At 38.6% G+C, this 11,889-nt stretch overlaps 1 protein-coding gene and 1 non-coding gene across 2 annotated transcripts; both read left to right on the top strand.

Annotated features, from left to right (window-relative positions):
* The first annotated feature begins 40 nt into the window (after window positions 1–40).
* stimate (STIM activating enhance) lies at window positions 41–11,733 on the top strand. Its single transcript, XM_067503240.1, has 8 exons — window positions 41–1,013; window positions 2,874–2,922; window positions 3,073–3,168; window positions 3,356–3,477; window positions 4,027–4,139; window positions 5,090–5,167; window positions 5,901–6,044; window positions 9,820–11,733. The coding sequence occupies exons 1-8, from the start codon at window positions 812–814 to the stop codon at window positions 9,931–9,933; spliced, it is 918 nt and encodes a 305-aa protein (XP_067359341.1). The 5' UTR covers window positions 41–811; the 3' UTR covers window positions 9,934–11,733.
* trnar-acg (transfer RNA arginine (anticodon ACG)) lies at window positions 7,708–7,780 on the top strand. The gene has a single exon. It is a non-coding gene; the product is annotated as a tRNA-Arg (tRNA).
* Window positions 11,734–11,889: the final 156 nt, after the last annotated feature.

The following is an 11,889-nucleotide window of genomic DNA, read 5'->3' as shown; positions in this document are numbered from 1 at the left end:
TGATACGCAGGTCACATGATATCATGCCTTGTCAACATGAGTGGTCACTGCTAAAGAGGGAAGCAGCCGGATTTAAGGAACCGTGTCCTGTAATTATTGATATTCAGTTTTGGTTATTTAATGTAACTTTATACTAATTGTCTTACAGGCGTTAAACGACCTACGCGTTGTTTCTTATGTTTGAAAAATATAAGTTTGCCATCCTGGCGTTAGCTTAACGGTACTGAGTAGTTAGCTTGGAGGCTAGCTACCTTTAACGTTAGGGTTAGTAATAATATGAGCTGTAAAAACTAATTTAGGACCGGTGACATGCACTGAACAACCTAGCATTCAATAAAAGGAGTTATACTGGACTGTCTGAATAGCTAGCCTACATGATATAGGTTTAGGTGGATGGTCTGTTACTGATGTTAGCTCAAACATACGAAGATCACAGGTCGAGCCGGGAAAGGTTTCTTGAGCTGCACGAACCTTATGAACATTTTTAATGTTGCAGCTCGTTCAACTTGAAGCTACGTAGTAAATTATTACAACTTCTAGTAAGCCTTCTGAGCGACGGTTTTACTTATTTCCCAAGGATAATACAGATATGGCTTCGTGGATGTCTGAAAGTGGAGAATGAGTGCGCGTCCATTAGGCAGAGGATGCCATCATCTTTCACTGAAGACTGTACTGCTTCAATTATCGATTAGCTGACCAACACCCGCTGGACAGGACTGAGAAGCTCACAGAGTCTCTGTTCGAGAATCTACTGCCTCGACCCATCAGCTATTCTTGTCCATCTCTTCTGTCCCATTGCTGCGGGGTCAGCATGTTGTCCCAGCTCGGGGACGCGGTACTTCCAGGTCCGGGAGGAGCAGTGCTGCCCGCCGTGACCTTAACCAACACGTCTGTTTCTTCCAGCCCCACACCAGGTACTGATAACCGTGGGTGCAAGAAAGGCGCCTTAATGGACTCGTTTGGGATTTTCCTGCAAGGACTTTTAGCCGTGATGGCTTTCAGCACGCTGATGTGTGAGTATGGCCATAAGTCTGCTGTATGTCAAGTATCTGTCAGCAGCTGCTGATGTAACTCTGCAATTACCCAATATCACCTCTTGCTTAATAAAAAGCAATATTGCTTATTGCACAGCTGATAGGATCACGTCCAGCAGTAGAGCGGTGATGGACAAACCACAGTGAGGTGGAAAGGCTTTGCCACTTGTAAAGCTAAATGCACTGGTTTTAATTCAATGTGACACCACAACTTACTGCCTCTGTTGTTCAAAATAATAACAATTGATGTGGTTATAATATCTGCTCACGTAAGTAGATTTAAGTGAGTAAGTGATTTCTCTTGTCTTTTGCAAGACATAGTCAGATTTTGTAAAATCCAATTCATGAAGTTGAGATTGTAGTGATAGGTTAAAAGAGCATTTCTTATCCTGTGAAATTCCAGTTCATTTCACTTTTTGATGCAAATCCCCTCTGCCTAAATCAAGAATAACTTCTGCTTAGAGAAGTGTACTACCTCAAGTGGTTGTTACTCATTAAAGGCTGCTCTGTATCATTTTGCCTTCATTGCCTTTTATAAAAATACTACATTCCATGCAGATTTGTCCCACTTGTTAGAGGGTAGCCCAACACACATTTAGAAAGTTACGGAAGGGCATCAAAAGAAAAAACACACTCAAATCCATAGTTCTTTTTAGGCAGTGTATGCTACTGCACTCACAGCTGTGTGACCTCTGTTCGGTGTCCCAGTGGCCTGGCAGCAGTGAGAAATGTTTAGCATTTTTGATTCAGTTTATTTCTTTTGCTCAAGGCAGCTCCCTGAGCACAAGGAGAGGGCCAAGGCTGCTGCCTGTGTTAACATCCCACTCAGATGGATACAGGGTATGATCGTTCAGTCTGAAGTCACAGTCAGAGCAGAAACTGAGGTCATAGCTTGCAGCGTAACTTGAAAATACAAAAGGCCCTCAGTAAGTGTTTGCGCAATGCTACAGTATTTACTACAAGTTTAACGAGGAGCAGTAGCTTTTGTTGAGGTATCACAGCTTCCATAAATGCATTTACTTTAAGAGTTTGCGTCTGATTGCGTTAAAACATTAATGTTCCTCTGTCATGAATTTAAAAAAAAACAGTAGAATGGTGGTGTCATGGAAAACAATCCATTATTGTTGAGCATCCTATAAGATGAGCAAGAGCTTTATTTGTGCTGGACATTTCACTTGATTCAGAGATGAGCCTTCTTGCAAAAAAAAAAAAAACCCTCAGAGTCATTAACACAGGGACTTCTAAACAGCCCAAAACTTTGACACACTGAATGCAGATCCAGCTATATTCATCAGTTGCATACTAGCATACTGTATATCAAGTTCATGCAATGTAACAAACCGGCCTGGTTGAGTTTTCAGTTCAACAAACAGCTGTTCATCACCTTTCTGCTACTCTGGTTTTTTTATGGGGTCAGGCAAATGTTGCATGGCAGTTGATCCACTTCTGCCTTTTAGTCATCTTGAAAGAAACAACTTCATGTTACTTTAGCAGTGAGCTGATAATAACAGGAATAATAATTTCTCAACTGTTGCACATAAAATTAGGTCAGTTTTTAGGTTATGGTCTGTGCCACTTGTTCTGCTTCCTCTGTGACCATATACTGCCTTCACTTAAGGCTTCTTACTAAGCAACAAGCCACCCACATATAATGTTGTGCAAAAAAGGATTTTCAGTCAGACCAAACAATAATCTACTATAAAACTAATAAAATGTTTATTAGCCACTTGGAGAATTGTAACATTGACAAAAGAGCTTCAGTTTGATTCTGTGTACGTCTTTTTTATGTGAGTGATTTGTTGTAACATCCTGCTCTCTGGCACCCTCTTTTGACAACAGTAAAACACTTCAGGGAGCCCAAACATGAGAGAAGACCCTGGAAGATCTGGTAAGGCAGCCGAGCCATCTTTATAAGTGTGTGTGTGTCTGTTATATGTTTATGTTGTATGTTTTTACAGACTTTATATCTCTGTAAAAAAATCATATAAATTCTGCTTAAGTGTCTCGGAAGCAAATTGACTGTCCTGTGTCTCTTCAGGTTCCTGGACACCTCCAAACAGGCCATAGGGATGTTGTTCATCCACTTTGCTAATGTCTACTTGTCAGATCTCAAAGAGGAGGATCCCTGCTCACTGTGAGTCAGTGCTTTATATGACTTCTCTGAGTCAAGTGATTGTGCATGTCACAGACACATTGCCAAAGTGTTAACTTAACATTATTTAGCTTTGTATACAAGGAGTGTTGAATCCTAACCCTAGAACTTTCCAGTTGGGACTTAGATTAAAATTACATATTAATGTATTAATTTCTTTCTTTCCCAGATACCTCATTAACTTCCTGTTAGATGCTTCACTGGGCATGTTGCTGATCTACACTGGGGTGAGAGCTGTCAGTGCTATTGTGGAGTGGAGGCAGTGGGACTCTCTACGCTTTGGAGAATATGGTGAGGATATACACTCCGCACGACTGAATGGAAATGACAATGACAGTTAAATATGGTCTTTTGTATTGTTGCTCCTCGATTCTCAAAGACCCTTCATTTTTCAGTGTAGAAATAGAACTTTGGTCTTCAAGATGAGCTACAACAATGATTTCCAGGTTGTGTGAGGAACGATCAGATAATACAATAGGAATGTACAATGAGAGACCCAGCACATTCCTGGAAGACCTGTAATGCCCAATGGAGGGCAGTAGCTGCACTCTTTACTGCAATGCCGCAGTATCATCTCTCACATTACTAGTAGTGTTATTTTGCTTCATAAAGAGCTTGTCTGTCACAGAAGAAAGTGAAATACAATAGTGAACTGTGGTACATAATTGAATACCTCAGCAGAACTTTTTTAAAAGTGATCCATTCTGTCTTTGTGTGTGTGTATGCGCGCCTGTGTCTGTGTGTGTGTGTGTGTGTGTGTGTGTGTGTGTGTGTGTGTGTGTATGTACACGTGCACCTCTGTACGTGTGCATGTATGTGTCTGCGTGTGTGTGTGTGTAGGACAGCCAGTGCAGTGCACAGCGTGGTTGGGGCAGTGTATCCTCTACATCCTCATCATGATGTTTGAGAAGGTCCTTATCATGTTGGTTCTACTCATCCCCCAGTGGAAAAAGGTCAGATAAAAAGAATAAGGAATTGAAATTTAATACGAGTCAGTATTTTACTGTAATCTGTCCTTGATTTGGAGAATTGCTCTTGATCTCGTGACATTTATTTCTTTAATAAAACTTAGCAAAATAACTGAAGTTTAGCAGCCCTCTCCAGTGCTACTTTTAACATGCACTTTGACCTAAGCAGGTGGCACATAATAGGAAACATATGTAGGGTTTATTTTTCTTATCATGACAGCAAATGGCCCATATACAGTATGCGGGCTAATATTTACACAGAGTAGCCCTGCCTCTCAAGCACCATGCTGCTCTGTCAGCTCTTGTCACATGTCTTTGCCTTTGTTTGGATCACTTCAGAATATTTCATAGATTTTTTTTGTTAATTTGCTAAAGTATTGTGACAGCTTGGATAAACAAAGGACTGCCTTTTTAATACTGTAAAGATTCCTTATTGATTTAATCATTACAGAAGGAGAAATAGAACAGGGATATATCATATTCTTTATAGCAGAAGCTACTGTCGTGTTTGCTATCCATTAAAAGAAAAAAAGCCTTCTCTGACAAGGAATCAAACCTGTGCAATGGCAGTGAGAGCAATAAATCATAAACACTAGACCACCAGGGATTACAATTAGTAAGTAGTGAACAGGAATGTCTGACTTTTGACAGCAGATAGATATTGAAGTGCCACGGCCCACCAGTAGTAGTAGGAGGAACTGTACCAGTAAACTACAGAAACCGTGTTGTATTACAGTTTTCATTTTTAAATAAATAATAGGTGTTTATGGTCAAATACTGATAGTGGCTCATCTTTTATAACAAATTCTATTTCAGAGGATAATTTGCTAAAAAAACACTATACTGTTCTGCTGTCTGTGTATCTTAGTATGCTTATGTCTTTATATGTTTGTTTTGTGTGTGTGTATGTCTGTTTGTGTTTATTGGTGTTGCAGCTGGCTCTTCTCAACTTTATAGAGAATCCCGAACTGGAACTGGCCATCGTCATGCTCATCGTCCCGTTCTTCATCAATGTAAGTGTGCCGTACCTATGTGTTTTCTGTGGACTCTGGACTCTGTGTAGTACTAACTTCTGCTAGTACTACACATCTTGTGGTTACTTAAATCATGCCGTGGTCACTGTCTTTTGTGTATATAATTGTAAGTAAATGTTCCCAGTAGGGATGAGCATGAAAATGAATGTAAATGATAATTTAAGCTTGAATAGTCAAGGCAATTGACACCAATTACTTGAATAATTTTGACAGAAATTCTGTTGGTAGATCCATGGAAAGATAGTTTCCAAGTTAAATTTCAATTTGATGTCCAATTGAGTAAAATAACGCCACACTTTGCTTCGTTTTGCTGAGTCTGCTGCTGAGTCTTCCCATGTGCTCTGTGTGTAGGGCACAGGGAAAGAGTGTCTTAACATTAGTTCTGCTTCTCTGTAATGTTTAAATAAGTCGCAACCCCCAACAGCTCATCCCCATCCCCAGCCGTGCAGTGCCGGTCCCAAGCCGGGTAGAAATGGGGGAGGGTTGCGTCAGGAAGGGCATCCGGCGTAAAAACTGTGCCAAATCAACATGCAGACAAATGAGCCGCTGTGGCGACCCTGAACTCATGGGATAAGCTGAAAGGACTAAAAAAAAATCCACTACATTGAATTACTGAAATAAATTTTAGCTCCCTGTTTTTATGAATTATCACTTGTATCTATTCCATGTAAAGAGACATCTTTCACTACAATATTCTATATGTTCCCTCTAGGCTTTCATGTTCTGGGTGGTAGATAATTTCCTAATGAAGAAGCACAGGACTAAAGCAAAGCTGGAAGAGAGAGAGGATGACTCACGGGGGACCAGCAAGGTGCGATACAGACGAGCTCTGTCCCATGACGACTCAGAGTCAGAGGTAATTCTCATTGTAGTAATATATTTTTATATATTTTAACATACATATACACACACCGATCAGGCATAACATTATGACCACCTGTGCAATTTAATACAATCCAATACAGTGGCTCTGTCATGAATACTATTTTTCAAGGTTATAATTTCTCAGTTTTTAGGTTGAAACTCTCAGAAAGGTGATAATTCCACTTTCTGTTTACTTTTGAGTCCAAAATGGGTAGTGAAGTTGTACTGGAGCGCATTATAAGAAGAGGTGGTTCTGATGTTTTGGCCACCTCCTTTATTTTAAATCTGGTCCATAATGTTATGTGTATATAAAATGCACAAACGCCCATTGCCTCCAAATCTGCATCCAACTCCTCCCCTCTCCTGTTCTTTCTTCTGAGTATCAATCAGTACTATCAACATGACATGGTTAAAACTTTTAATTTGATCCAACCCATGCTCTAGCTCCAATAGTATTAAACCTTAAATATGGACATATTTACTTGGTGCTAATTGAGCAAACTCTTAAAGTCATTACAAAAAAGCAAAGTTGATTTGAAAGGACATAAATGGATAAACTGCAATATAATATGTGTTTTAGATACTGTTTATCGTTTTCTTTTCACTCTGATAATGATTCAAGAGCTTTTTGAATGTTTACCAAATACAAGATATGCTTCAAGGGAAAAATCATGTTTTTGACATAAGTATGTTCCCTGACCCGGAATCAAAACCAAACCTTGAATCTTAACCACTAGCCCACCAGAGGCTACTTTCAATCAAGTGGACACTGGTAAATGGAATCTGTGTCTTGTCTTCGAAGGACAAATTGTGACAGCCCGTCTCTTGTAGTGGTAGTGACAGAAAGAGAGAGAAAGTATATCATTTCATTACATTACTAAATCATGCAACACTTATCTAATTTCTTCTATTGAGAAAAGTTCCCTTGAGTTATTGGCAATAACAATTCAAGGGTTGGGTGATGCACATCAGTGAAACCAAACAATTTAAAAGGGGAAAATATCAATTGTGAACACATTTTACATTTGTGTTGTACAAACAAACTAAAATGAAAATGCGCTTTAAGTACCAAAGGTAGAAGTACTTATTGCCCTATATATGATATGTATTATATTATTGGAATAAAGCTGTTTAATGCATTAATATGTGCTTATAACTGATGTTGTAAAAGTGGAGCTAATTCTAACCAGTATATGTGGGCAGTTATTTAGTTCATAATAATGCATCATCACATTTTTGTTAATGATATTTCATGTTAAAAAAATCTTACCAGCACCAGAGCATAAAGGTTTATATTTTGCCCGGATTTGAAGGCACCTAAAATTTGTACTAAAATATACAGAATGTGAGTAAATGTACTTTCTACTACTGGACATTTGTAGATAGTTTTTGGTTTACCAGTACAGCACCTACTTAGCTCCCAGTGGCGAGAAATTTTTGCCTCTGCCCAGCTTTCAAAGTTGGCAGTTGCTGGTGACAAATCAACATCCTCATTTTTTACAAATGATGTTGATTTATGTTTCCAACATGTTTCACTTCCCTTTAACTGCTGTCGAACAGGCTGTTAAACATGTGATATCATTTATTCTCCCTGTGGTTGGATAATGAAGCGAAGATGAGAACATGACTGGTGAGCTGTGTTATTGTAACACAATGGGCCAGTGGCGCAATGGATAACGCGTCTGACTACGGATCAGAAGATTCTAGGTTCGACTCCTGGCTGGCTCGTGATTTTGTTTTGTTCCTTCGAAGGCAGTGTATTAGCTTGCATCAGTGTGTTGACCTAAACCTGGCTCTAGCAAACCCAAGTTAAACATTGCCCAAGACCAGATCTGTGTAACATTGCTTTACTTGGCAGAGTTGAGAGTGGTCAAGCGATAGCTTGTATCAAACTGTTCTGCTTCTGATGTCTGTCCTCAAATAATGATGTTATATCTCCTTTTTTGATCACCTTGAGCTCAAAGCTTTAGACTCAAACAACAAAGTGGTTTGATTTCCTGTCCCAGAGGGAACCAAAGTTCAACATAAAGTCACCTTAAATAATTTTTTACACTGTCATTTCTTTATTTAGAAAGATTTGTTTTTTTTGTTTTTTTAAAGCAAAAAAACTCACAATTTTGTACCGCATTGCGGTAACAGACAATATGTACTTGTCTCTCTCTCTCTCTCTCTCTCTCTCTCTCTCTCTCTCTCTCTCTCTCTCTCTCTCTCTCTCTCTCTCTCTCTCTCTCTCTCTCTCTCTGTCGTATATATATGTATATGTATACACACACACACACTCCGATATAGTATAGTGTTCTTTTTCTTATAAATAGAACATATTTCTTTTCAGTGTGCCACAGATTTTTGCTAAAGCTAGCTTTGTAGTTGTTTCACTTCCGGCTGTACGGTTCAGGTGCCCACAGACAGCATGCTTTTAGCAGTGCATTAGGCTGTGGGGGATGGGCTGAGCTCTGGTAAAATACATGAATTGGTTTCAGCAGAGATAAATGTGCGGTGGCTAAGTGATACAGTGGGTAATGCAAAATGCTACAGATGAGAATGTTACAGGTTTGTTTCCTGACTGGCTCATACACATTTAACTGGCTGAAATTATGTATTTTTGACTGAAATGCAGCAATAGAACCAGGATCCAAAATAGGTTTGCCTTAATATATAAAAGTCATAAATACAGCCAGTATATACATATGCCCTTAGAATTAAAATTTATACACGCACATAAAGGAGCAGCACCACAAGAGTTACAAGAATGTGGTGCATCACAGCTTTTACATGAAACTGGCTAAGTGATGTGTTAATAGTTACCGGTATAACCTATGTGTTTCTGCATTGTTGTTACCATCTCTGTAGTGTTTTACACTACGACCAAAACATGATAAATATTAGCCAACCTGCCATTTAAAACAACTCCTACATCACAGTTCATTATTCATTTTTGATTATGGTTTAATAACAGATTATATTAGTAATTTATTCAGAGATCCTCCGCATCAGCACACTGGTGCACTTACAAGAAAAGAGGAAATAAAGCCATTAATGGCATAACGAATTCTGAGAGGTTTATCTCAAATTACAAATAAAAACAGAAATGCAGAAAGACTAGTTTATAATGTAGCCATTATTACCCATATGCTTGACAGCAGAGTTGTGGTTTATGTAATTGATTTTAATTCTAACCAATATATCTGACCAGATATTTAGTCCACGATAATGCATCATCACATTTTACTTAATAATATTTTATGTTAAAAATCTTTAACCGCATAGTAACTAAAACTTTCAAATAAAGGTACCAGTGCATAAAGTTGAATATTTTACTCTGCTTTGTAGCATATTTAAGGTAACATAAGGTACCTAAAAGTTTTATTAAAATGTATAGAATGTGAGTAGGTTGGCAGCTGCTGGTAATAATAAGGATGATGATAATGATGATTTATAATTCATTCATTCAAAAGAAGAAAACGATAAGCCTGACACTGTCCACAGAAAATGAAGATAAATGACTTGATAAATGAAGGCCCTGGAGTTTTAGAGTAACATCATCACAGGATCTGAATCAAAATCTGTCTTTCTGTAACATCTTTCAAAATATTAGTCTCAGAAAGAAGAAAGTGCCTGTGTTTCAGCCAAGCAGAGTATTAGAAAGTTAGGACAGTTTTGTTCATCAATGTGGAAAAACTGCAGTTAACTTTCAGAAAGTTATGTCACCATGAACCCGTGTCCCACATATGCAATTTAGTCATTTTTCTCTGTCTCCTGTTTCTTAGATCCTTTTCTCAGCAGATGATGAAATGGATGAGTCAGATGAGGATGATGTTCGTCGGCTCACGGGCCTGAAGCCGGTGAAGAAGAAAAAGCTTCGCATGGGGATTCCTGTTTGATCCGTGTGTTAAGCTGAACTGCTGCCATCACAATTCGTCCAGCAGCTCTTCACCACACAAGCCCACATACTTTTCTCCTCAGATCAACCTTAGGAGTCGAAACAATATTTTCAAATGTAAGATGCCCTTTGGTGACAGACGTATACTATTATTGACTTCTTTTTATTGTAGCCTCCTGGAGGACTTCTGCGTAAGCTAACCTGTGTTTTAATTCAAAACACTGGGAGCTTTTTTTTTTTTTTTTTGGTAACTAGGTTTTTGGGTCACAGTTGCATTTTGAAGGGGCATTTTTGAGAAGGGTCTGCACTGTACTGAAGACTCTGGGAAAAGGAATGCTACCACGAACATTATATTATGTTATAACGAACGTTATATTGTTAAATCCTGTACGGTGGTGTAATGGGAAGAAGCTAACACTGGTTTAATACTGTTCTGTTTAACTTCGGTGGCTGTGTGTGTTTATAGTGATGTTATGGTCCACGATCAGTTTTGGTTGGACAATTCTAAGAGACCACCACAGAAACAAACTTCATGCAAACAAACATTTGGTTATAACATGTCTTTGAATGTGATCTTATTCCTGATGTATATTCCATGTAAACTCTGTCCTTTTGGTTTCTCGTGTAGACGTACCACCATGGCTTGTGGTGTGTGTGTCTCTTTGTATATTTGTGACTGTGTGTTACAGCTGGACACACCTCAGACTAAGAGAATTTTTCATGGTTTGAATATCTGACTAACACTTCCCAGCACAGTTACACACTTTACTACTGCAAATTTTATGTATGTAATGTTACTCGTGTCTGAAGAAGCACATTATTGCTTGCACAGCCTTCCTTTTTTATCTTTGGCCAAGTCCTTACAACTGTAAACTCATAGAAGTGAAAGTACAGCACTACACCAACCTTGAAATATCAGCTCAGCCAGTGTTGTCTACAGGCACATCACTGTAGTTTGGACTGTTTTCCTAATGGTCTCTGTGTGTTATTTATATTAGAATGTCTGTTGTCCGTCTTAAGATTTTTTTTTTTTTTTTAACTGTAAGTTAAATATTTTGAGAGTTGTTTTCTGACCAAAATGGTGCCTGTGCTTGTTCCAAAAAGTGTTTGTTCATTCACTCCAGCAGGGAGAGTAGATATGGGAACTATTTCTTGCACAAATTCCCATTTGCCAGATCTTTAATCTTTCCTTTTGCGTTTTGTGTGATTTATTTTGTTTGTTTTGTTTTTTGTTACAATAACGTGCCTGAGTGCAATTACCATGAAATTACTGGCAGGTGGTTTTTGTTGTTTATTTTTTGACCATTGTATCCAGATCTCTAGATCTTCAGGCATGAAAAAGCATCCAGCAGGCTCTGATGTTAAGAATGTGACATGCATAGACCTCTAAACTGTTATCTGACTGTGCACCAATCGAGAGAGAGAGAGAGAGGGTGTGTGTGTTTGTGTGTGTCCTACTTTATACTGTATATGCAGTATACCTGTGTGTGTGTGTGTGTGTGTGTGTGTGTGTGTGTGTGTGTGTGTGTGTAAGGGCTTGTGCTGAATGCTGGTGTGGAGCGTTTGTGTGACTGTTCTCTTCAAAGTGAAGCGTTACAGAGACTGTGATGACTACGATGCTGGCCATGACTTCATCATGATGTTTTTGCCATTTTAGCAAGGGATAAATAACTCCATTTCAAAGGAGTAAAGTGCAGAATCTTGAAGCAGTTAAGGTAACTCTACTAGATGAGCCAAAAGGCAAGTTATGATAATAAATTAAGATTATTAATGCATTTCCAATAAAGGATTCGATATGTTATGTTGAGTCAACCATGTTTGTTTTTTGCAGCTTCAGGAACTCAATAGTTTGGTGTATACGAACTTCTATTTATGAACTTTTGATGAGATAAGCGTTTTTCCCGAAGTGCCAATCTTTAAAAATTGTGTTATTCTACTTTACAGGGCTGCAAACTAA

This window comes from Channa argus, chromosome 5 (genome assembly GCF_033026475.1).
Source record: "Channa argus isolate prfri chromosome 5, Channa argus male v1.0, whole genome shotgun sequence".
NCBI lineage: Eukaryota > Metazoa > Chordata > Actinopteri > Anabantiformes > Channidae > Channa > Channa argus.
This window is presented reverse-complemented; position numbering and strand designations above follow the sequence as displayed.

What these genes read in the sequence shown, in the direction of transcription:
- stimate (XM_067503240.1), top strand. Translation starts at nt 812, where the DNA reads ATGTTGTCCCAGCTCGGGGACGCGGTACTTCCAGGTCCGGGAGGAGCA. An exon ending in GAGGAGGATCCCTGCTCACT is followed by an intron (nt 3,169 to 3,355) that starts GTGAGTCAGTGC and finishes TTTCTTTCCCAG; the next exon opens with ATACCTCATTAACTTCCTGT. An exon ending in TCGTCCCGTTCTTCATCAAT is followed by an intron (nt 5,168 to 5,900) that starts GTAAGTGTGCCG and finishes TGTTCCCTCTAG; the next exon opens with GCTTTCATGTTCTGGGTGGT.